The 25810-nt window shown below is 35.7% G+C and overlaps 1 protein-coding gene across 1 annotated transcript in view; it reads left to right on the forward strand.

The window, feature by feature from the left end:
• Positions 1-5752: 5752 nt before the first annotated feature.
• The window catches only part of SKIC3 (SKI3 subunit of superkiller complex), a gene marked incomplete at both ends in the record, with an annotated part of 73094 nt that continues 53036 nt past the window's right edge, over positions 5753-25810 (forward strand). Inside the window, 10 exons of the mRNA XM_084233619.1 lie at positions 5753-5842; positions 9259-9402; positions 10464-10555; positions 10968-11043; positions 11596-11736; positions 13778-13876; positions 13985-14093; positions 18911-19051; positions 19913-20014; positions 23482-23621. Coding sequence (XP_084089745.1) covers positions 5753-5842; positions 9259-9402; positions 10464-10555; positions 10968-11043; positions 11596-11736; positions 13778-13876; positions 13985-14093; positions 18911-19051; positions 19913-20014; positions 23482-23621 — 1134 coding nt within the window. The remainder of the gene's footprint in view (positions 5843-9258; positions 9403-10463; positions 10556-10967; positions 11044-11595; positions 11737-13777; positions 13877-13984; positions 14094-18910; positions 19052-19912; positions 20015-23481; positions 23622-25810) is intronic.

The following is a 25810-nucleotide window of genomic DNA, read 5'->3' on the forward strand; positions in this document are numbered from 1 at the left end:
TAGGAAATAAAAGAGAGTAGTAGAAATAGTTTTCACTTCTAAGGACTTCCCAGTATAGTTGTGAGAAACAAAAATACAGCTGTAGGGCCTCCCCTGGTGATGCAGCAGTTGAGCGCTGGGCTGCGAAGCTGCCCGCAGCCTCTGCTGTGCTGGTTCAATCCCCGGTCACCTGCGAGGGTCCCACATGACATGCAGACCTTTCCTGCCGCCTGCTGCTCCCCTCAGCAGTGTATTTCATTAGTCTGCCTGTTCTGTTCCCCGCTCTGGCTCTGGTGAATTCTTTCACCCCGCGCTTCTGACTGTACCTGGTGCTTGTATAAATAAATAAATTAATTAAAAAAAATATTGTCCAGTTTAAAAAAAAAACAGCTGTAATTGTAATAATAGTATGAAAGGTATCAAAAAGTATAGTTAATCACCAAAGAAACAAAACAAATCTCAGACTATCTCAAACTATACTTTGGAGAATCCTAGTGTGCTTCTGAATGTTTATTGTTCATAAAAGAAATGTTCAAAGTAACTTAAGTTTCAGAATTGCTGGGTTACAATGTCTTTGGTTCATTACTAGAGGACATCTGAGAGCCTTTAAAATGTTAATATACATTGTGTCTTTAAAAGAATGATACATGTTACGTGCAATATTCACAAAATTAATAGGCCACATATTAACACTTGTAAGTCAGGTGTTAATTTGGAAATGTTGGTTTAGGTGATAATATTGTAGGATTGGACTAGTATGTTTATCTGAAAAGGTTATATGCTTGACACTTGAATTTAAACTTGAATTATACATAGCATTTGAGTAGACAGAAGTAAGAGTGGATAGACTGAAAGGGAAAAGTAAATATATAGACAGGAAAAACTGAGAGATGGTGAGAAAATGTGAGCTAATATTGACATGGAGTTTCTTCCTTTCTCACTTTTGCTAATTGAGAATTACTGCCTTTGGGGTATATAGTACTTATTAATTCACCTACTGATATTTGTTACTTTTATGTAATTGTCTTTTTTGGTATAATTGTTATTTCTAACTTTTTAAAGTTGTTACCATTTATGCTTGTTGGTAGGAAAATTTCCACTGATTGAAAATGTGCAAAATGAGTACTCCTATTTAAAAAATTAGTTGAATGCAATTTGCAGCAACATGGATGGCGCTGGAAGGGATCATGCTCAGCGAAATAAGCCAAAAAGAAAAAGAAAAATACCGGATGGTCTCACTCATAGCAGGAATCTAGAAAACTTAAATAAGGGACCAGGAAAATGAACAACTATAAGAAAGTGAAAATCAAAATCAACAAAAAACTATGAACCAGAGATACTTTTAGGGGGGCGGGGGTGGGAGGGGAGGGATTGGGGTCAGAATGGGGGGGCTGCAATTGTATGGGGAATATAACAATAAAATTTATTAAAAAAAAATAAAAAATTAGTTGAGGGCCTCCCTGGTGGCGCAGGGGATTAAGTCACAGCACTATGAAGCTATCCGCAGCCACTGCAATATGAGTTCAATCCCCAGCCAGGAAGCTACTCACATGGTGCAGCAGACCTCTCCTGACTTGCCCACTGCACCCCTCAGCAGTGTACTTCATCAGTCTGCCTGTTCTGTTCCCCACTCTGTCTCTGGTGAATCCTCTCACCCTCCACTCTTCTGGCCTGTACCCCTGTTCTTGTATGCTTATATAAATAAATCTTTAAAAAAATAAAAAATTAGTTGATATTGGGAAGAAAAATGGGAGGGAGAGGTGTAAGGGATAAGTGTATGTGGCTGTATTAAAGACACTTCTAAGAAAGCTAGATTTTTTTTTTAAGTGTTAGAAATGCTTGAAATAGAATTATCCCAAATAGAGGCATTTACATAGAATCTTTTGGGGTAGTAGGCTTTATTATTCTATCTGAAAGGAAGTGGGTGTGATGCTCAGTTACCTGCTCAGTAAAGCTTACTTTAGGAAGTAAGTGAATAACCTCTCTCTTGTCTACCCCATCACCCAGAGAGGAAGTAGTTTTCAGGGCTAGAATGGAACAGATTATTTAAAAAAATTAGTTAACTGCTAGAAATTGATTATACACACACACACACACAGAGAAAGAGAGAGAGAGGAAGGGGGGAGAGAGAGAGATTTCTTCTGCTACCTAAAAGTAGAACAGTACTATTTGATTTTATTTAGTAAGTTATTTTGGGGGGCCTGGGAATGCTTAAAATTTCACGTTAAATTAATGGTAATAATGTTCTTAGATCCCAAACTAACCTACTAAATCATACCAAATGGAAGTGTTCTGTTTTTAGATAGTAGGGGGAAGGTATGTGATAAATAGATCTATCATATATGTGTGTAAATATTCGATGTAGGAAGAGAAACTCAGTGCTAGCATATTATGCTAGACATCAAAATAAATGGTAAAAGAATAGGAAGAGTAGAGAACCGCACTGCAGTAAGAATAATTGTAATTACATGTGGAGACATATAGGGATATTACAGGATATTGAACATTAGATTTTGTTTCTAAAGAAAGAATGGAGCTTGTCCCTAGTGGTCTCTAAAAATAACCTGCTTAGAAGCATTTAACAGCTTTGTGTTTGTTGCTGTACTTAAGCCCAGACTTGTCCTTCAGGGTCTTTTGTGATCTGGTACTTTACTATTTAGTATAATTTTCTTCTATTCTCCAGCTAGTTCTTTGTTCCCTTCAGCTTATGTGTCTCATTGTTTTGCATACATACCAAATGCATTTCTATCATTCTGACTTTGCTAATGCACCTGCCTCGAGTAATTTTCTTTCTTCCCTTCTTTCTTAAATCCTTGTTTTCTCTATTTAGTTCTCTGAATTCTTATTGCACTTGTACTCATTTTCCTTAGGTAGCATTTGATGCTCTAATGGCCCATATCTTATGATTTTTCTAGATTTAGATAGTGTAGAGTAGGGTCCACTTTTCTATTTCTTCTATATCATATGCATTATATAGCTTGGGAGCTGCACATAGTGTTAGTGCTGGTTGACTCTGTGTTGTCCAGATAAGCTTCCACTTATATGTTGGTGATAAAAAAGATGCTAACCATTATCCTGGAAAAGTTGTGTTCTTTTCCTTTTTGCTTGCTCTTCCCTTGAAACGTTTTATTTTTTGACTTGCACATCTCTTGTTCCCCCCCACCCCCTGCCTTGGTTGCCTTCTTTTTATCAATTTTTGTTGGTCCAAATCAGTTGCATCATTACTGATGTTGTCTTCTTTTTATTCTCCAGTTTTATATACCAAGAGCAACTTTGACAAGAGAAAATTTAATGTGAAATCCACATTGATATTTGTTGCCCACTCCAATCAAGGTTTGTAGACTACAAGGGAAATTCTTCTTTTTATAAACTTAAAAGTTTATAAAAGATAATTTCAGGTAAGAGAGAAGTTTCCAAAATAAAAGCATATGAAATATGTTGCTTAAATTATATAATTATTTTAACTAGACAAAGCGTCACTTTTATGCTTGTTTAGGGATTCTGGTTGTGGCTGTCAAGAAATTGATTTTGTGGGCCTCCCTGGTGGCGCAGCGGTTGAGCGCTGGGTTGCGAAGCTGCCTGTGGCCTCTGCGGCACCGGTTCAATCCCCGGCTGCTCCCCGGCCACCGGAGGAGGGTCCTATCTGGCGCGCAGACCTCTCTTGCCACCCGCTGCTCCCCTCAGCAGTGTACTTCGGTCCTTCTGCCTGCTCTGCTCCCCGCTCTGGCTCTGGTGAATTCTCTCACCCTCCCGCGCTTCTGACTGTACCCAGTGCATGTATAAACAAAACCAACCAACAAACAAATAAATAAAACATGCCTTTATAAAAAAAAAGAAGTTGATTTTGTGATAACTTAATTTTTTTATTATTTCAGCTCTAACATTCTTTAAGTAAAAAGACTTGCTTCTTAAACTTCTTGGATCTTTACTTGTACATTAGCCTCTTCTTTGGACTGTTACTGTACTCTAACAGTGGATCTCTTCTTGGTTTGTTTTGCTGTCTTAAGCTTCTGCTCTTTTTTTTAAAATTTAATAATTTATTTATATATATTTTACATCATTGTTCTTTTTTTTTTTTTTTTTTTTGCAATGTTTGCTTTCTTTTCTCAGGTGTAGTCCCCATAGAATTCCCACCACCAATTCACCCGTGCACCATCACCATAGTCTCTTGTGTTCTTTTAACTATTTAATACTTTCGCAGCTTTGTTTTGCCATATTGATGAGATGAGAGAGTTCATGGAATTGGCAAAAATGTTTCTTTTTCTTTCCGATATCCAGTTGTGATTAAATTTGATTTGTGTATGAGAAAATTAGAATAAGTGGTGAAATCTTAAGAATTTAGTTTATTCAAAATTAAGTTGATATATCATAAGATTAAATAAAAAAAGTCCTACCAAATAAAATATCTTTTTATGCCTGAAATTAGTGTACATTCATCTTGTATATCGAGCACTTCATATATTGTAACATTGCATTTATTTCTCTTCAAAGAATACAATATTACAAAGAACACTATTACCTTTTTTTAAAAGGCTTATTTTACTTATTTATGCATGCATGCATACAAGAACTAGGGTGTAGCACAGGAATGCAGCGGCAGGTGAGAAGATTCACCAGAGACAGAGTGGGGAAGCGGATCTACTTATATACACTGCTGAGGGGAGCAGTGGGTGAGAAAGGAGAGGTTTGCTGTGCCATGTGGGTTAGCTCCCTGGCCTGGGATCGAATTCATGCCCCAGTGTCTGTCTATAGCTTGATAGTACTTATAGTCAACCCCTGCACCACCTGGGAGGCCTAGAACACTATAATCTTACAGTAATCCTTGTTGTGAAGAAAATTAATATATATTTTTAAATATTTATTTATTTATTTATACATAGAGGAACTGGAGTGTAGACCAGAGGTGTGGGGGTTGGGGGTGAGAGGTGAGAGGATTCACCAGAGACAGAATGGGGAGCAGAACTGGCAGATTTACTGAAATACGCTGCTAAGAGGAGCAGTGGGTGAGACAGGAGTGTCTGCTGTGCCATGTGGGTTAGCTTCCAGGTCGGGGATCAAACTAGACCTTAGTGGTGATATTGCTGAGACTTAACTGCTAGGCCACCCGGGGAAACCCCAAAATTAATATCTTGATTTACAAGTTATAGAAACTAGTGTTAAAGCAGAATGCTTTCTTAAATGCTTTTATCTTTAACTAAAATTTTATGTGTTAATGTTTTTACTCTGTGATTTGGGCTATTTAATCTTAATGTAGAATTGGTTGAAATTTACATATATATTGGGTCCTGGTCCATATGATCACCTGTGTTTTAGTTTATTATATGGAGTGTGAGCAATTCAAACACAACTCAATTTTAGCAAATGTGTATTGATATCTAGTTTGTCAGTTACTAGATTACAGATGTCATAAAAACAAAAGTAAAACAACAATCTTCACAACAAAACGTGGATAAAAATCCCTGCCTATGTGAAACGTACATTCTGGGGTGCTTGAAGAATGCATAATAAATAAGTAAACTATATAGTGAGAAATGTTTTGAATGAAATTAAAGCAAGGGGCTGAGAAAATCTTGGGGGTTTGCGGTGGTTTTACTGAGGAAGTGACATTTGAGTAAAAATCTGAAGAAGTAGAGAGGATAAGCAGTATTAGAGGGAAGAGTGTTCCAGGTGAAAAGGGTCACATGTGCCTTTTTCATATGATTAAGTTTGCTGGAACTATTGCAGTTAGGTGGGTATTATTGTAGATCTATTGAAGCTTTTTTATTTTGACAGAATGTCTAGCAAGGAAGTGAAGACTGCTCTCAAAAGTGCTAGAGATGCAATAAGAAACAAAGAATATAAAGAAGCCTTGAAACATTGTAAGGTAATTGATATTTTTCCTCCCTTCCACAATAAAATTACCCCTTAGAGGCATTTTGAGTTTGTATTATATGAATCATTTACTGTGTAATAATAACAAAAGTGGTGAGATGATTTAGTAGAGCTATTATAGTGTAAACTAGAAAAGTAAACTACTTTTTCCAGATTTAATTTTGTCTTTATCAAAGTCAAGTTCTCAAAACCTGCATATCTCTGAGGAATCTTTGGGAGAGTTGCGTTATGGAACACTACTGTGTCATTTAGTTTTCATTCTTTTATGTATGTTGACATCCAAATTCCATTTGGTTTGGGATAGAACCAAGATTCTGAAGCTCCTTTATATGCTGATGGAAGTGTGTCAGTGCAGAAATTAAATGTGCGGGACAGATGTAAGATAGTGGTAGAATTGAAATCTTGGAAAGTGAGAGAATTGGACCCACAGCTTGAGAGAAGGGCTTTTGATGCTTCTTCTGTCTTAGCAGGGGAGAAGGTAGGTGCAGGTCCATATGCTCTGAATTTGTAGATTTGGGGTTGGGAAGAAAAGGATGTTCCTGATTACTTCTGTTTTCTTGGTGAATGACCTAAGGACTGAGAGTAGAAGAGGTGTTGATAGTAGGCTTGAGATAAAAGAAGGTACAGAACAGTTGTTATTGACAGTGGGAAAACAAACCTACTTGTGTTGACAGAATTCCAGTTGGAAGGATTTCCAGGCTCTAGTGAATGTCCATTTGAAGTTTCATGTGGTTAAAGTGAAATCATTGAATTTGGATGTATAGTTTCTCCCTTCATGTTCAGTCTAGAGATGGGCATGAGAGAGTTCAACTACGGATAATGAGAAAGATGAGGGGAAAAAGGCCAGAGGACTTGAGGTGGTTTGCCTGAGAGTGATAGTAGTGATGACTTAGACATGGAGTCTAAGCTGGGAAAGAGAAAGGATGAGAATTGAAAAGTGAGGAGACAGTGGAAAGAGGGGATGGAGTCCACAAATTGGACCTATTGTTACAGGGCAGGGAGAGGGGCAGCCCAAACCCCGCAAACCTGCCTATTCTATAGAGGGTCTGCCATCCGCCGCATTAACACAAAACATGAGACTTTAAGGGGAAGGGACTTTAATACAATTAGGAAACAATACAGGAAAGGCAAAGAATCTAGTTTCTAAATCAAGCACCCAAAGTTACCCGTCCCCTCGTGTTTAAAAGTCCATTCAAATGGGATTGGCCCAGAACAAGGCCCCAAAGCCTGCCGCAAGTCTAAAGCATCTGCAGTGGGGACCCACAGAAAAGCCCCTCTCCCTGCCCTGTAACACTATCAGAAGTTAGAGTATTGTTACCATGAAATCATTACAGTAATTGAACTGGAAAGGCAGGAGAGGGGCATGTTGGTAATCCAGATTTGAGTGTCTACGTAGTGCTAAAGGCAAGTGTTTGAGTCATGAACACAATGTTAGAATGATGACAGAATTGAAGTAAGAAGAAGGATACAAACTTTTCGCTGAAAGAAGGGGGAGTATCTAGGAAGTTGGTAGATGGTGGTAAGAAGAGGATTTTTTTGGAGCATGACTAGATGGCTTGAACTCAAAAGTACTGGGGTTTTAAAGGCAGCCTCAGAAGAGGTATTGCAGGTAACAATGTGAGCAAGAAGAATCCCGTCTTCATTGCTTGGTCTTGTGATAGGCGGGATGTAAGAGAAAAGAAAGCAGCTGTTGCATATAATATCTACATGGGAATAGCCAAGTTTCAGATGAGGCAAAACTTGGTTTAATTAAAAGGAAAGTTTGAAAATATAAAGCGAGTTTGGTCTATTGGTAGATCTGGAGGGCACAACACAGAGTTTAGGAACGGGAGGAGGGAGGAAATTTGTTAAGAGTGAGTCTTAAACAATGCCCTTGTGAGGTTTAGGTTTCTAGGGGTGACAGGGCCTTGCAGGATTGGAGGCCATGATAAAACAAATGCTGATATGGGGGCGGGCAGCCTGGTTCAAGTTGGAAGAAGTATAAGGGCAAGGGAGGGGGAGGGACCGTTTCCTTCAGCACTCAGCTTCCCTAACTAATTCACATATAAATCTGTTTTCATATGCAGAGGCATCACTGCAGTCGTCTTTCTGATTATGAATTCAGCTAAGTAGTTCATTAGAGGTACCGAAGAGACCCTAGCAAAAAGCAAAAATGGGGGTCTAGTCAGTGGCAAAATGTGATTACTTATGTGTAGTAACCTAGAATGTTGATTAAGATTGAAATTTGAAAAAAAAGTTGTCTTAGTATATTTGCTGTGTCTCTTCTGATCATTCCCTTGTCTACCTGTGTGCCTTGATGATTTGGTACCAGCAGCCCTTTATGAAACCCCCTCTGATTTGTGCAAATGGAGCTTGGAGTTAGGTACTTTTTCCTTCTGTACTTTCAGGGCTTCCTTCCTGCTTTCACTACATTATTTTAATTATTTCCTTAGGAATCTTTTTCATAATCTGAAAACCTGTTCATCAGGCAGCTAGTAGCTAGTAGCTACTTGATTGCTGTTTGACTATGGTGTTTATCATTTTTCAGCAGTTAGGTGCCAATTAATAAGGCCCTAGTGTTTAGAACTTAACTTTGATAGTTACTTCATTATTGTTGGTTTTTTTGGACATGGCATTTTTGGATAGAATGGAATTTGTGCTATAGGTTGGTGACACATTATTAGATGTGTTATATAGATGCACATAAACTGAATAGTCTCTGGTTTGACTACTAGTGAAAATGTTCTTATTGTCTCTGGAATATGTTCAACCTTAACAGCCAACTTATTGGTTTGTTTTCTCTCTCTGGTTCGTCTTTGCTTTCTGTTTCAAACAATTTTGCCTTAGCAACCAGCTGTCATTTCTGAAAGCTATAGCTCTACATATAATTTTTATTCTAGATAGCAAGTGGTGTTCAAATATTCATTGTCTCTATTCATTTTGAAAATATTCGATGCAGTCATATTGGGGCCTATTTTTCTAGCTTAGAATTTCAATGTGAATTCTGTCTAATATCAGGAAATGTTATCACAGTGAAGAAATACAGATTTGGATAAGGTGAAATGGTAGGGAAATAATTTTGTGAGTGGATTGGCAGCAGTGTGTTTGGGTGGTAAAAACAGTCTTACTGTTCTTTTTTATACCCAGTATTCTCAAGGGGGTAGAGGAGGCATTTGCTAGATACATGATGATTATTTGGCCAGCATTTAAAAATTTTTCAATTTATTTTAAAAGACTTCTTAAAACCATGGATCCAATCCATTTCCCTCTCTTCCCAAGGAAACTGAAGACCAGAAAGTTTAAATAGATTTCTTAAGGTTGCCCTGTTAGTGGTAGATCCAGATTTCCTGACTCTCAAGTAGACTTTTTGTTGTTGTTTGTGAATAGCTTCTAAACTTTAGTGACCTGTTCTTTTAATTTTTTAATCAGACAGTGTTAAAACAAGAGAAAAATAACTATAATGCCTGGGTTTTTATTGGTGTTGCTGCAGCTGAGCTAGAACAACCTGATCAGGCCCAGGGTGCCTATAAGAAAGCTGTTGAACTAGAACCAAACCAATTACTTGCTTGGCAGGTATGTAGAATTGTTTTTCTCTTTATTATAGGGAAGAGTTTTTTAATTTTCAAAATACAGTTATCTTTAAAATAAGCATTTAAACTTCTATTTAACCCACATAGGAAAGAAAATTGTAATCTAAAAGTTTGTTAAAATAAAATGGTGCTGGTTACCACTTAATATCTTAACATCTAGTCATGGGTTTCATCCAAATGTCAAGACTGGAATTGAGATGTGATTGTATGACTCTCCAACCTAATTATATGTGCATATGAAAAACTTATCAAGAATATTCTTTATGTTTATCTGAGGAAAATAAATGTGTATTAGTGTTTTCTAAAAACAACGTAAAATTTTGCAATTCTCTATCTTTGAGTATAAGTTGCTTTTTTTAATTTGTGGTCTAAATATTTTTGACTTGGCTTTTCCAACTTTTTCATATTTAACGAAATCTTAAAAACTGTGGTTAATTGGAGGTAATGGACTGAAAGAATATGAACCTCTTTGTCTCAGGTGTATATATGATGGTATCTGGTAATATACTTAGATGCCTGCATTTATTATGTACTGATTGGTTTAGGATAGCTGATCTTTAGTAGAAGCAAAAATCACATTCCACGTAGTACTACTTGGATTTTTTGTTTTATTGTATTTTATGAATATATTTTGTGGTTCATGAGATATCTTAGAGGTTAAGATTATATAGTAATCATTAAAAATATTTTTAAGTTATTTATTATCTAATTTTTTGGGCAATATCTGAGTTCCCCTTTCAGCTGTGATCACCTTTTTTTTTATTGTGAAACACTTAAAATATATTTTTTATTGTGAATCACTTAAAATAAACACCTAGCTTTAATAAAAATTCATTTATGGCCAGTATTTTTTTGTCTATGATTTTGCCTACCTCCTCCTATCCCAAAATATTTAGAGGCAAATCCCCCCAGACTTATTACTTCATTTTGTATTGTAATGATCTTTATTATAATAATCTTTCTAGATTGTTACTTCTTTAGCAAAATAAACATAAGAACTTAAGATGTTTTTGGAAGATTAAATTTCTGTTACATCTTTTTTAGGGGTTAGCAAGCTTATATGAGAAATGTAATCACATAAACGCTAAGGATGACTTACCTGGTGTTTACCAAAAACTCCTGGATCTTTATGAAAGGTAATCAATGTGTGGGGAAAGTCCAATTTCTTTAAAAACTTGAATTGGAATAAATGGAATTAAAATTATATAGAAATATTACAAATAGTTACTGGAAATTGGAAGTATTTTTCTTTCAAACTTTTGTGACAGACTCTTGATTATGATTGAAATAGAATGAGAACATCAATAGTAAGAAGATTTATTAATTTGGGAACTTTGATATTATTTCCAGTCAATATAATGGAATATGATATTTCTTAAAATGTTACTTTTTAATGAGATGCTTATTTTATAAAGTTTTACTGTGGTATACAAGAGATATATTCTAATTTAAGATAACACCTGAAAATATCATTGTGATATTTTTAGTTTCTTAAGTTCTTGATTGTTTTTATTAATCAGATTCCAAATCTTTTTTTTCCTTTCTAAGTGTTGACAAACAGAAGTGGTGTGATGTTTGTAAGAAACTTGTGGATCTGTATTACCAGGAAAAGAAACACATAGAGGTTGGTTGATGATTTGCTCACATAGTTGACTTCTTTTAAGGAAATTATTTTTAGAAGAAAGCATCCTTTAATTTGAAGAAAAATTTAAAATACTATAATGTAGTATATTAAAAGAACATAGGGAAAAAAAAGAACATAGGGTGATAATGCAAATTATAGTGTTTTGAAAACTGTAAATTGGAATTCAAATTTCTGGTAACATAATAGCCAAACATTTTTGAAACTGGATAGGGATAAAAGAAATAAGCAAAAACATTATGTATAGGACTTAATGATTCCTTTGTAGTGTTTTCATAGCTGATAATATATGTAATGAACACTGGAATATTAGTCATTATTCCTGTATCTATTCTTGTGTCAGTCATACTTCTGATATGAGTTATACACATTTGTTCAGTTTATTACTTATGGGCTTCATAATAGATAGAGTACTGTGCCTTTGCTCTTTTTATGTATTAGTAAATACAAAAAAACTTTTTATTTGCAGATTTTACACTTTTTTAGGCTTTTTTAGTTTCTAAGATGGAATAACCATTTAAATCTCCTTGATAGGTTGCCCGGACATGGCACAAATTGATAAAGACACGGCAGGAGGAAGGTGCGGACAACCAAGAACTTCATCAGTTGTGGAGGAAATTGACTCAGCTGCTGGCTGAGAGTAATGAAGATCAGAATAATGAGACCCAGCAATTGGTAGTGATCTGTTTATTCCCTACAGTTTTTATCTGGAAAACTGGTCCTTTTATTGAATTTAGAATGTGGAAACATAATTATATAAAGAAAAATACTACAATACATGTCAGACTAGATCTTTTATAAATTGCACTTTTAAATTCATAGAGCCTTTCTTGGTAAAATCAGAATTATTGGCCAGTAATCTTATACTAAATGTGAACAGTGTGGAATTGATATTCAGAGTATCAGAATTTTATTCACTTATATGCATAAAAATCCATTGTAAGTCAGTTACTTAATCACTGTATAAAAAAAGCTATGATTTTGGCTTTCATAAGATTGCCATAATTTCTTAGAGGTGTGCTTTCAAAGTATGTTTTCTTTTTATCAACTCAGTACTAAATTACTTTGAAGTTTAACTGTTCAATGAGTTATTATATTTAAGGTATTTATTTTATTATATTTTATTTATTATATTTAAGGTATTATATTTTATTAAGGTAAAATACTTATATCTAGAAATATTCCTTTTTAATGAGATTTTAAAGTAATTGAAAAGAATTTTTAAAAGACTATTTAAAATACATTGATTTTTGAAGCATAATTGAAAAATGCCTTTTTTTGTGATTTTATTTTGGTTAATAAAAAATAAAGTTAATTAGCTGTTGTTAAGCAAGTAGAGAGTATATTACTTTGTATTACTTTGCATGTCTATTTGTTCAGTCATTAATTTGTTTCTTTATTCATAAAATATTTATTGAGAACCTATAATCTATTGGGTAGTATTTTAAATGCTGGGGGTATCAATATGAGGATAATGTTGCATTTTTTGTGTATAGTGTAATTGTGTATAGATTTAGTTGTGGAAAAAATTGAGCAGTGACAAAATTAGGTGATTTACTAATTTCTCTTAAACCATATCTTCATATTATGACTTCATGATTTTCCTTGATTACCTGAATGTCAAATAGATACCAAAATAAGTGAACTGATTTTTTGAATTATGCTATATTCCTCCATGAAAGAGAACTAAATATACTTAGTGTTTTAAGAATTGATTTCTAACTGTTAAAAATGGGATAAAAGGATTTGTGGGAGAGGTTATTTTCACTCAGAATGCTAAGGATAACTATGCCTTGTGTTCAGAAAAAAAATTATCACTTATTTTTCATATGGATTAATTTCAATCCTTTTTTTTTTCATTCCTTAAGTTAGACTGTTTGTTAGGTTTCTTTTCTTTGCCAAGATCATTAACTTTATCAGAAAGCAGTAAAATTTTACTTGTTTATGCCATACTTTCTAAAGAAAATTTAAGGTAGTGATCTGTATTTTGAATTTTTATTATGAAGTTATGAGAACCATTAAGAAATGGAAAATTTATGTAGCCAAATGAATGGTATCCCTTAGAGACCTTGCCTTGGATTCTAGTATTGCATTTCTTGCTCAAAACATACATATAGAAGCTCTTTTGGAGCTATCTTCAAAGTTAGTTAATAATTTTATTTCAGTCATATCTATTTTTCTTTTGTCAAAAGTATAACTTCATAAATATATCTTTTAAGATGGAAGATTTGCTGTGTTTGACGATGTTGCAAAGAACATGCTGATGATTTCAGAAAAGATGTTTTAAAAATGATCTTAGTAGTAGCAGCTACTCTGATAGATGAGACTATACCTATCTGGTTGACTACTTTGTAGCAGACACCAAACACTTGTGACAGTATTGGGTATTTGTTAACATTATATTAGTGTTGCTAATTTACAGTTATTCCTTATTATGTCAATGCAGTCTGTTGACCATTTGAAGTTAGAATGTAGTCCAAAACTTCTGTATATATATTTCTGATATATATTTGTATATATATTTATATATATATTTATTGTGTATATATTGTTATGTATTGTATATATGTATTTCTTTCCTTTGAAATTATGGGACCTGGCAATTAGTTAAGGTTGTATCAGACAGCCTTACATGTTTCAATGATTTATTACATTTGTCATTTAAATATGCTCCAGATGAAAGCTTTTTAGGTTTTTGTTTGTTTGTTTGTTTCAGCTTCTAACTGCTTTTGAGAATGCTCTGGACTTATCAGATGAGATTCCTAGTGATGATCACCAAGTACTTTATAAACAGTACATTCAGTGTCTATCCAAAGTAAGTTGATTTTTAAATTTCTCTTATGTGACTTACTTAAAAGTTAAGTAGGAAAATTATCTGAAGTTTATTTTACTGCTAAATTTATTTTACTTTCATATTTTCAAGTTTCCTCATGAGACTGCTAGGTTGAAGAAAGCCTGTGAAGGAATGATAAACATCTATCCCACTGTACAGTATCCATTAGAAGTGCTTTGTTTGCATTTAATTGAAGCAGGTAATTTCTTTTTTTTTTTAAGATTATTTATTCATACAAGAACTGGGGTGCAGGCCAGAGATGCAGGGGGGTGGGAGGATTCACTAGAGACAGAGTGGGGAGCAGAACAGGCAGATCTACTGAAATACACTGCTGAGGGGAGCAGCAGGCGAGCCAGGAGAGGTCTCCTGTGCCATGTGGGTATCTCCCTGGCTAGTTGGGGATCGAACTCATGCTGCAGAGGCTGCGGATAGCTTCATAGTGCTGTGCTTAATCCTTTGTGCCACCGGGAGGCCCTGAAGCAGGTAATTTCTTTATTATTATATTGTGTGTCCTAGAGGTGGATGAGCTTGTTGTAGTGATGTTGCTATCAATTAGAAGTTATTTTAGTGCTTACCATGAGTAAGATATTGTTTCAGGATTTCTGAACATAAAAAGAAGTACAATATATAAATTCCATGCATAAGAAAAGGCTAATAAAAATAGGAAACAAAAGATACAGAGCAACCATGAGTTAGTAAGTTGTTTGTTCATAAGTGAAATATTTTTGAAGATGGGAATTGAGGAGGGGCTTGAATTTTCCTTTAAAATTAGATGAACAGGAAGAAGTGAAAGATATTCCAGATGGCAAGAGCAGAGGTTGGACCTACATGCAATTTTTGGGAATAGTAAAATAGTTTTATTTGCTAAGTGGAAGGAGTAGATATGACATGTTTTCGTTAGATGGGTTGGACTTTGTTACTTAGGGCTATGAATGTCACTCAAAGATTTTGTGAAAGATTAGCATTCTCAGCACTGATGTTCTATCATAGTGTCATAAGTACAGTCTCATAAATGCTTTAATATTATGAAGTATTATCTGCAGAGTTTTGCATTGAATTCACTATTTGTCAAAATGCACCAATAAAGAGGTAGCAAAGGGATTATGCTGATTGATTAGAGTATGTTGGTTTATACAAAATAATTTATGAAGAGGGTTTGGGGCTGGGTATTTTGCAAGTTAAAAGAGAGTTGTATCTCCTGGCACAGGAGTGGGAAGGTAGGTGTACATTTATGGGATAGCAAGGAAGCGCCTCCCCCTACTAAATCACTAGTTGTCAGAATTTGTGGAATGGAGCAGTTCAGCTTTTCTCAGGAAAAGCTTTATTCTTAGGTGGAAGTTTGTTAGTTAATGCAGGAAACAGTAGGAAGCTGTGCTTAATAATTTCTTTCTTTTCAGTGTTCCTTTAAACCAAACTTTGTATGTATTAAGAACTTCTGAAAATCTGAAATGTCTCTGAAGGCTGACTTATCCTCCCCCAGAATACTTGAGTTTCTACAGATTCACAGCAGTTAATCACTGGGTTGTCTTCCACTGGGGATAAATAAATTTCATTCTTTGTTCCCCTTTGCATGTTGAGACTTGAAGATTCATTTTCAAAATGACTCAATATATAAAGCTTCACATAACAAGTAGGGAATAACTTTTACAGTTGTCATCTGAAGAAATGCTATTTCATGCCAAATGACCTTTTTTTGATTAATTGCTGAAATGGGGGAGGAGAAGAAGGCTTGCTGCTTCAAAGAAAAGATTTTATGTTTTAGAAATATTAGAAAATCCAGGTGAAAGTATAATAAGAAAGAACATGCTGCCCACCCCCCACTAGGCTTATTTAAAAGAAAAATTCTATAGTAATGATCAGATTCTTTAGAATGTCAGAAATGAATTGGTTACTTAAAAACTTTTTCTGTGGTAAACCTTAGGACACAGAATTCTTATAGGAATTACTTAGCATTTATTCTGAACTACTTCAAAACACCTTTCATCCTTGGTGACTTATCATACATCAGTTCTAAGTCTGGCCTACCTTATTGACAAAGAAAAATAATATTGTCATACTATTTTCAAGTTGTTAAATCTGGAATCCAACACTCCCTTAAATGTTAACAAGAGCAGACAAGTCATTTTCTATTGAAAAGCAAAGAAGTCTGTTTAATCTCTGTGGTTAGCCTCTACATTTATTTATTATTCAACACTTAACTAGTAAGGAGGAGAGAATTGAATTTTGAGGCCAGACTGTTTCTTGTTTCTTTACACAGGATCATTAGTGTCATTACTATTGATGGTTTTGAGGAACCTATAGAAAATTCCTTTAAGTACCAGCTGTCATATATAGAGATTTTGTTACTCAGGGGTTGACATGCACAGTCTCAACAACTCTGTTTTTGTTTATAATTGTGCTCCTAGGAGTTAGCAAAGTGAGTATGTTAGCGAAGTTTACTCTGTTTTAAAGGCTTTTTGTGGAAATTATTCCACATACTTAACCACACTTGACTTACCTGTGTGTGGTTATTAGACACCCAAGGTAGAGATGATCATTGAAAAGGTACATGATTGACAATTTTTTTCATTACAGGTGTGTTTTCAGTAATAAAGATAGTTTCTGTAGTCAAGATAGTCTGTCATGAATTATTGTTTTTTAATTTTTTTTTAAATTTTTTACATCATTGTTCATTTTTAAACAATATTTGCTTCCCTCCACCCCATCAGGTATAGTCCCCATAGAGTTTCCTTCACCAGTGCACCTGTGCACCATCATCTCAGTCCCCTGTGCTCCTTCCTCCCTCCCTCTGAGCCCTCTCCTTTCTCCTCCCCTGCAGTATGTCTCTGATTTATAATTGTCTGTTTTTGTTTTGTTGTGTTTTGTACTGTTATTATTTTTTCCCTGTTATTATTTGGTTCCTCTATATATTCCTGCTATAAGTAAAATCATCCGATATTTTTCTTTTCCTTCCTGGCTTATTTCACTGAGCATAATTCCCTCTAGCTCCATCCATGTTGCTGCGAATAGCATGTCATGAATTATTTTTCCATGTAATCAGAGAATTTGACACAAGTGGGTAGAAATGGAAGGCACAACTGTAATTACCATTTGCTTATAAGATTATCTTTCTTGCTTTTACTTTGTAAGCCTGTTTTAGAGCTCACAAGAATTTTTGTAGACAGCAAAAAGTTAGATTTTGTTTTCTGACCCATTCAATCACCCTGTATCTTTTATTTATTTTTTTTCTTTTATAGAGGCATGTTTTATTTATTTGTTTGTTCGTTTTTCGTTTATACATGCACTGGGTACAGTCAGAAGTGCGGGAGGGTGAGAGAATTCACCAGAGCCAGAGCGGGGAGCAGAGCAGGCAGAAGGACCGAAGTACACTGCTGAGGGGAGCAGCGGGCGGCAGGAGAGGTCTGCGCGCCATGTGGGACCCTCCTCTGGTGGCTGGGGAGCAGCCGGGAATCGAACCAGCGCTGCAGAGGCTGCGGGCAGCTTCGCAACCCAGCGCTCAACCGCTGCGCCACCGGGGAGGCCCTCTCTCTGTATCTTTTAACTGATAAATTCAGACTGTGTATTTAAGATAATTATTAAAATACAAGTATTTACTGCCATTTTGTTATTTGGGTTTTTTTGGGGGGTTAATAGATTTTCTTAGTTCCTTTGTTTTTCTGTTATTCTCTTGTGCTTTGACGTCTTTTTATATTCTATTTGGGCTCCCTTTCCAATTTCTCATGCATTTCTTTCATTGGTTTTTATTTTGAGGCTTTCCTGTCGCTTTTGTATACAATTATATACTTGTGACCTATTGAATGGACTGATCTCAAACTGATTCTGATGGTCTACAGCTTTACTTTACTCCTCCTCCATATTGTGTGATTTTGGTGTTTTATTCCTTCTAGATAGGGTTTCTTTATATTTTATGAGTCCTGTTAGTGTTTCTTGAAAGGCTGGCTTAGTGGTGATGAATTCTTTTAATCTTTGCTTGTGGAGCTCTTTATCCCTCCTTCAATTTTGAATGACAGGCTAACAGGATAAAGAATTCTCAGTTGGAAATTCTTTTCTTTTAGGACTTTAAATATTTCATGCCATTTCTTCTGGGCTTACTTATAGATAACTTATAGGGCTTTACTTATAGATAACTGTTTTTCTCTGGATTCTTTTAGAATTCTTTTTATCGTTAATTGCTGGCAGTTTAATTATATGCCTTGTGGTGTGTTTGTTTGGATTTATTTGGGACTCTCGATTCAGGCTGTCTGTTATATAAGTTGGGGAGATACTTCACCCTTTGTAGGTAAATTCTTGAATCAGGATATGATGGGGGCTGTCACAAGCTTTTGAGATTTCTTTTTTTTTGAAGATTTATTTATGATTTATAAGAACTGAGGTACAGGCCAGAGGTGCAGGGGATGAGAAGATTCACCAGAGACAGAGAGGGGAACAAAACAGGTGGATTGACTGAAATACACTGCTGAGGGGAGCAGCAGGTAAGACAGGAGAGGTCTGCTGCACCATGTGGGTCACCTCCTGGCCAGCCAGGGATCGAACTTGTGCTGTAGTGGCTGTGATTAGCTTCATAGTGCTGCGACTTAACCCCTGTGCCACCAGGAAGGCCCCACATATAGTTAATTGTTCATTATTGGAGCATAAAGAACCATCTTTAGAGAAAAGTTATTGTTTTTAATGTTTTGTTTTTTTTTTAAGATTTATTTATTTATGCAAGCACTGGGTACAGTCAGAAGCGTGGGAGGGTGAGAGAATTCACCAGAGCCAGAGTGGGGAACAGAACAAGCAGACCAACGAAGTACACTGCTGAGGGGAGCAGCAGGCGGCAGGAGAGGTCTGTGGTCCATGTGGGATCCTGGCCCTGCGGCCAGGGATGGAACCGGCACTGCAGAGGCTGCAGGCAGCTTCGCAACCCAGCCCTCAACCACTGCACCACTGGGGAGGCCCACTTTTGAGATTTCTATATAGGTTTTGGCTCTTAAAACTTGACATATGTATACTAATAATTTTTTCTTTTCATTCCAGGAAATCTTACTGAGGAGGGGCAGCAGTATTGTTGCAGACTAGTAGAAATGGATTCAAAAAGTGGTCCAGGCCTCATTGGTTTAGGCATTAAAGCTTGGCAGGACAAAAAGTATGAAGATGCTGTTAGGAATTTAACACAAGGTAAGTGTGCAGTATACAGTAGCAACATGAAGACTAGCTGTTAGTCAGTAGGCATTTTTCTTTGGGTTTTTTTTAAAGGAATGTGTATTTAAGATAGAAGCAGAAATACGTACATATACTCACTCACTCTGGAATCTCCTTAAGTTTGATTTCCAACACCACCACTCTCTAATTTCAAGACCCTGGGAAAGTTCATTAGACTCTATATCTAGTGTTTCATTTGTAAAATAAGGATAATAACATCTCCATTATTAGGAAGCTTTAACTTAGTCTCCTTGGGTCTGATGTTTCTGGATGAACTATTTGATTCAAATTGAGATCGGAAGACAAATAACAAGCCTCGTGTTGGGAGGAGGATTTTAAGCCAAGAAGCGAAGAAGCCTGAGGAAATCTGGTACTCAAGGAACTGCTTCTAATTCAGCAAGACTTGAGAATGAAGTATGGGAGCAGGAAAGGGGCAAGAATGAAGGCTAGAGAGGACCCTAGAAATCTTAAGGAGTTTGCATGTTTCCCTATAGGCAGCAGGGAAACAGTGAGATTTTAAGCGGGGGAATTTCATAATCCCATTATGTTTTGAAAACTCTTCTGGGTATAACAGAGAATGAATTAGAGTGAATGGCAAGCACTTGCAATGATCGAGGATAAAGATAATGAAACTTTCAAATTTTTAAAGATGTTAAAGTTTGGATTGAAGTGGTAGTGGTAGAGAAATGGGTTAGGGCATGAAATCAATGTGGTTTTGATTGATCATATGTAAGAGATGATAGAGAAGGGAGGATCTGATTTAAGAAGTAGATGGTGGTACCATTCATTTCTGTAGTCATGAAACCTTGGATTTTATGACTGCTTTTATTCTTTCAGGGTTAAAGGAAAGTCCCCTCTGTACAACTGGATGGTATCATCTGGCAGAAACTCAAGTCAAAATGCATAGACCTAAGGAAGCTGTTCTATCATGCAATCAAGGTATTCTTGACATCTTTAAGGGTAGCTGACCCTGTTTATTTCCACCTTTAAAAAGAAAGATAGTAATTTTAAAAACCCAGATGTTATGTATTGTATTTTTAAGTACCAATTAACTTAAATCTCATTGAGGAGGTTAAAAAATGTCAGGTCTGTATGCATATCTACTAGTGTATTTATTTTAAAACTGACTGAGTATCAAAGATTTCCCACACTTGGAATTTTGACATAGTCAGTTTAGGTATGAGGTGGGGGTAGTGTCTATTTTTTTAATAAGGGAGTTTCTGATATGTCCCTGGACCTTCAGGAGTTCTTGATTCCTCTGATGTAGAAAAGGGATGTATTAGCATCTTGGAGTGCCTATTTGAATGTAATCAAATTGTTCAGGTGTGGGGACAGGAAATCATAAAAATGATTCACTGCTTTTGATACAGCTGGTGTCCTAGCTTCTGTAATTGAGAAACAGTTCACTGTGGCCTATTCGAGTTTAGCTTCTTTTTCCTTCTAGTAGCCTTAATTTGCTATGTTTGTTACAGAAGCTTTGGCTAAGGACTAACTTTTATTTTGTAGCAGATATAGTTAGTCATGTTGTATTTCAGGATTTTCAGTTTTATTATATGTTATGTAAAGACAGAGGTTTTAAAATTAGATATGTTTTAAAAGCCCAGGACCTGATGGATTTACAAATGAATTCTACCAAACATTCAGAGACGAATTAGTGCCTATCCTTCACAAACTCTTCCAAAAAATTGAGAAGGAAGGGACAATACCAAACACGTTCTATGAAGCCAACATTACACTAATACCAAAACCGAACAAGGACAACACAAAAAAGGAAAACTACAGGCCAATCTCCCTAATGAACACGGATGCAAAAATCCTCAATAAAATTTTAGCTATCAGAATCCAACAATGTATCCATAAGATAATTCACCACGACCAAGTTGGATTCATTCCAGGGGCACAAGGATGGTTTAACATCCGAAAATCAATCAACGTTATCCAACACATCAACAAAAAGAAATATAAAAACCATATGATAATATCAATAGATGCTGAGAAAGCTTTCGACAAAGTGCAACACCCATTCATGATAAAAGCCCTTGAAGTTCTTGGGATACAAGGAACATACCTCAACATCATAAAGGCCATCTATGACAAGCCAACAGCCAGTATCATTCTCAATGGTGAAAAGCTGAAAGCAATTCCATTAAGATCTGGAACAAGACAAGGATGTCCACTCTCACCATTGCTTTTCAATATAATACTGGAAGTCCTAGCCACGGCAATAAGACAAGAGAAAGACATCCAAGGAATCCAAATAGGAAAAGAAGAAGTCAAACTATCACTATTTGCAGACGATATGATATTATACATAGAGAACCCCAAAAACTCCACAGAAAAGCTAATTCAACTCATCAATCAGTTCAGTAAAGTGGCAGGATACAAAATCAACACGCAAAAGTCAGTAGCCTTCCTATACACAAACAATAAATCTGAAGAAGAAGAAATCAAAAAGACCATCCCTTTTGTTATTGAAACAAAAAAAATCAAATATTTGGGAATAAATCTAACAAAAGAGGTAAAGGACCTATACAAAGAAAACTATAAAACACTGTTAAAAGAAATAGAAGAAGACACAAAGAAATGGAGAGACATCCCCTGCTCATGGATTGGAAGAATAAACATTATTAAAATGGCCATCCTTCCAAAAGCAATATACAGATTCAATGCTATTCCAATCAAAATTTCAATGTCATTCTTCAAAGAAATAGAACAATTATTGATGAAATTCATATGGAATCACAAAAAACCCCGAATAGCCAAAGCTCTCCTGAAAAAAAAAAGAAGGGAATGGAGGCATCAGACTCCCAGACTTCAAACTATACTACAAAGCCATAATCATCAAAACTGCATGGTATTGGAACAAGAACAGACATACAGACCAATGGAATCGAATAGAAAATCCAGAAATAAACCCACAGATTTATGGTCAACTAATCTTTGACAAAGGAGCAAAGACTATGCATTGGAGCAAAGAAAGTTTGTTCAATAAATGGTGCTGGGAAAACTGGGTCGCTACATGCAAAAGAATGAAGCTTGACCACCACCTCACACCATACACAAAAATCAACTCAAAATGGATTAAAGAACTAGACATAAGACCTGAAACCATAAAATATATAGAAGGAAATATAGGCGAAACACTACGTGATTTGCACATCAAAGACATCTTTACAGACACATCACCCAAAGCAGTGATAGTGAAGGCAAAGATAAACAGCTGGGACTATATCAAATTAAAGAGCTTTTGCACAGCAAAAGAGACAATAACAAAAACAAAGAGAAACCCCACCAACTGGGAGAACATTTTTGCACCCAACACTAATGATAAAGGACTGATCACAAAAATCTGCAAAGAGCTGATGAGACTCAACAACAACAAAGAAAATAATCCAGTCAAAAAATGGGCAGAAGAGCTTAAAAGAAACTTCTCTGAAGAGGAAATGCAAATGGCCAACAGGCATATGAAAAAATGTTCAACATCACTTGTCATCAGGGAAATGCAAATCAAAACTACCATGAGATACCATCTTACACCAGTGAGAATGGCACATATTAAAAAAACTAGCAACAACAAATGTTGGCGAGGGTGTGGAGAAAAAGGAACGCTTCTGCACTGTTGGTGGGAGTGCAAACTGGTCCAACCACTGTGGAAAGCTGTGTGGAGATTTCTGGACCTACTAAACATAGAGCTTCCATATGACCCAGCAATTCCACTCCTAGGTATTTACCCAAAGGACACAGAAACATCAATTCCAAAGAACACCTGCACCCCTATGTTTATAGCAGCACTGTTTACAATAGCTAAGCTTTGGAAACAACCCAAATGCCCAAAAATAGATGACTGGATCAAGAAGATGTGGTACATATATACCATGGAATATTACTCAGCATTCAAAAAAGATAAACACATGCAATTTGCTGCAACATGGATGGCGCTGGAAGGGATCATGCTCAGCGAAATAAGCCAAAAAGAAAAAGAAAAATACCGGATGGTCTCACTCATAGCAGGAATCTAGAAAACTTAAATAATGGACCAGGAAAATGAATAACTATAAGAAAGTGAAAATCAAAATCAACAAAAAACTATGAACCAGAGACACTTTTAGGGGGGCGGGGGCGGGAGGGGAGGGATTGGGGTCAGAATGGGGGGCTGCAATTGTATGGGGAATATAACAATAAAATTTATAAAAAAAAAAATAAAATTAGATATGTTTTAAACTCAGATAGTTTCATAGTTTTAAACTCAGATATTACATTTAGCTTTGAATTATTCTTTAATGTACATTATTTTGGCAATTTGTTGTATCTGTACTTTTTATTAAATGTCACTGTCAAAAAGAAAAAAAAGAAAGAAAAATGAAGTGATGTGATTGTTTTCATTCAGATGTCCCTAATTTTTTCAGCTCTGAAGAAACTCGATAATATTAGTGACTCTGGTGGCAGTCTTCATCAGAAGAACCTTTGTCTTCGTTTGAAAGCAGAGGCTTTGATTAAACTCTCAGATTATGAATCTTCAGAAGAAGCAATTCATACTCTTGATCAGGTAGTCTAACTAGTTTTTTCCCTTCAATCAGACAATCCTTACCACAGTATTGGTGTACATGAATCTGAGTTAAATGTATGAATTCACTACTCCTGTTCTTTTCTACATTATTCACCCAGTTCCCTCTTGGTTAAGTTCATAACAGTCTTTGTATGATACAGTTTCTTTAGTTCTTGCTCCTATTCTCCTTTTCTTTTTGCCCTCTTAGGTTATTACTTCTTGATTATTATGAATCTGGAATTCTAAATTTTTTTCTCCAGAAAATATTTAATGAATTATTGACAAGAATTATCAAGGATACTAGTAACTTCATGATAGAGAATGTTGTTAATTTCTTTTATTCAACTTAATAAGATACTCAGAGGATAATTATTCTTAAGTAGGAAACTGATTTCTTAATGTTTTTGGTTCAAGCAATTTGAAATTCCATAGCAAAAACCCATCAGTAAATTATGAATTATAACTACATGGTGCCTTTAAATTTTTTGTCAGGTGAAGACTTTTTTTGTCTAAAACTTAGATTATATCTCAGTTTATTGCAGGGTTTTCAGGTTTGTTTAAAAAAAATCATAGTTTTGTATCTTTTAAAGGGCTTTGGGGTCTCCCTGGTGGCGCAGCGGTTGAGCGCTGGGTTGCGAAGCTGCCCACAGTTTCTGCAGTGCGGGTTCGATCCCCAGCTGCTCCCTGGCCACCGGAGGAGGGTCCCACATGGCGCGAAGACCTCTCCTGCTGCCCGCTGCTCCCCTCAGCAGTGTACTTTGGTCCTTCTGCCTGCTCTGCTCCCCGCTCTGGCTCTGGTGAATTCTCTCACCCTCCCGCGCTTCTGACTGTACCCAGTGCTTGTATAAATAAATAAATAAATCTTTAAAAAAAAAATAAAATAAAAAAATGAAAGTTTATCTATAACATTAATGATATGGAGAAATAGTTGATATATTAAAAAAAGGGCTTTGCATTTCATAACTTTTTTTTAAATTAGAACAGTTGTCAGCATCCTTTAAGAACAAAAATCATATTTTCTTATTTTCTATTTACCCTCCCACCGATAATGTGCTTTATATAAATGTTTTCTGGAGCTCTTTTCAATAATTGTTTTTTGAAAAAAAGTTTCATGGAGAACTGGTAGAGTCCAGGAATAAAAAAAAAATGTACAAGATAAGCCCAGAACATCTTGTAATGCTAGAAAGGGAGAACACTATAAAAAGCTGCTCGAATTATGTCAGGAGAGCTCAGGAAAAAACATGAATTGGTTCTCACTGGCTAAAGAGGGGATGGTTTAAGCACTAATTACTGCAATGGAGTGGAACATCAAATATGTTTAGGAGGTTGCTAAGGAACCGATTGGAAAGAATAAAAGTATTTATCCTATCTTTTCTTTATGAATTGTTCCTCAAAATAATCAAATTGATAATGACAGGAGGGGGAAATTTCTCCTTATTGAAGTATTCCATCTAATAAGGGAAGAAGGGATGATAGAATTAGAAAGTCACCATTTTGCAACCCATGATGATTTACTTGATCTAGGCATTGAGGAGCAATGACTAACATCACAGAAAAAAAAGACAACTGGACATAACCAACTGCATGTACATATGAGGAATGCTTGCCAAAACATCAAACCTGAATAGATTGAGCTTCTAAAGTTAACTGCTAAGTTATAGAAAATACTAAGGAATGTGCTAATACCATGAGAATACTTTCAGCAAAATCCAAATTGTGACAATGACTCATATTTTTCAGTAGTTAAACTGTAAGAAAATAGAAGTGATGAAAGAATAAAGTCTGTAGAGTTAAATAAAATTGAAGAGTCACTTGAAATACATATAGCTTATTTGGATTTTGATTAAAATAAATTCAAGTATTTTATGAAACTAGTTATTTGATGATATTAAGGATGTACTATTAGTTAGCAAATCATGGTAGTTTGATTATAATGTTTAATAAATGAATATATATATATACATATTTTAAAATATTTATTTATTTATGCATACAAGAGCTAGGGTACAGGCCAGAGGCGTGGGGGTGAGAGGATTCACCAGAGACGGAGTGGGGAACAGAACAGGCAGATTGACTGAAGTACACTGCTGAGGGGAGCAGCGGGTGGCAGGAGAGGTCTGTGCACTATTGTGGGACCCTTGCCCAGTGGTTGGGGATCAAACCAGCGCTGCAGAGGCTGTGGGCAGCCT

Source organism: Talpa europaea, assembly GCF_964194135.1.
Source record: "Talpa europaea genome assembly, chromosome: 5".
NCBI lineage: Eukaryota > Metazoa > Chordata > Mammalia > Eulipotyphla > Talpidae > Talpa > Talpa europaea.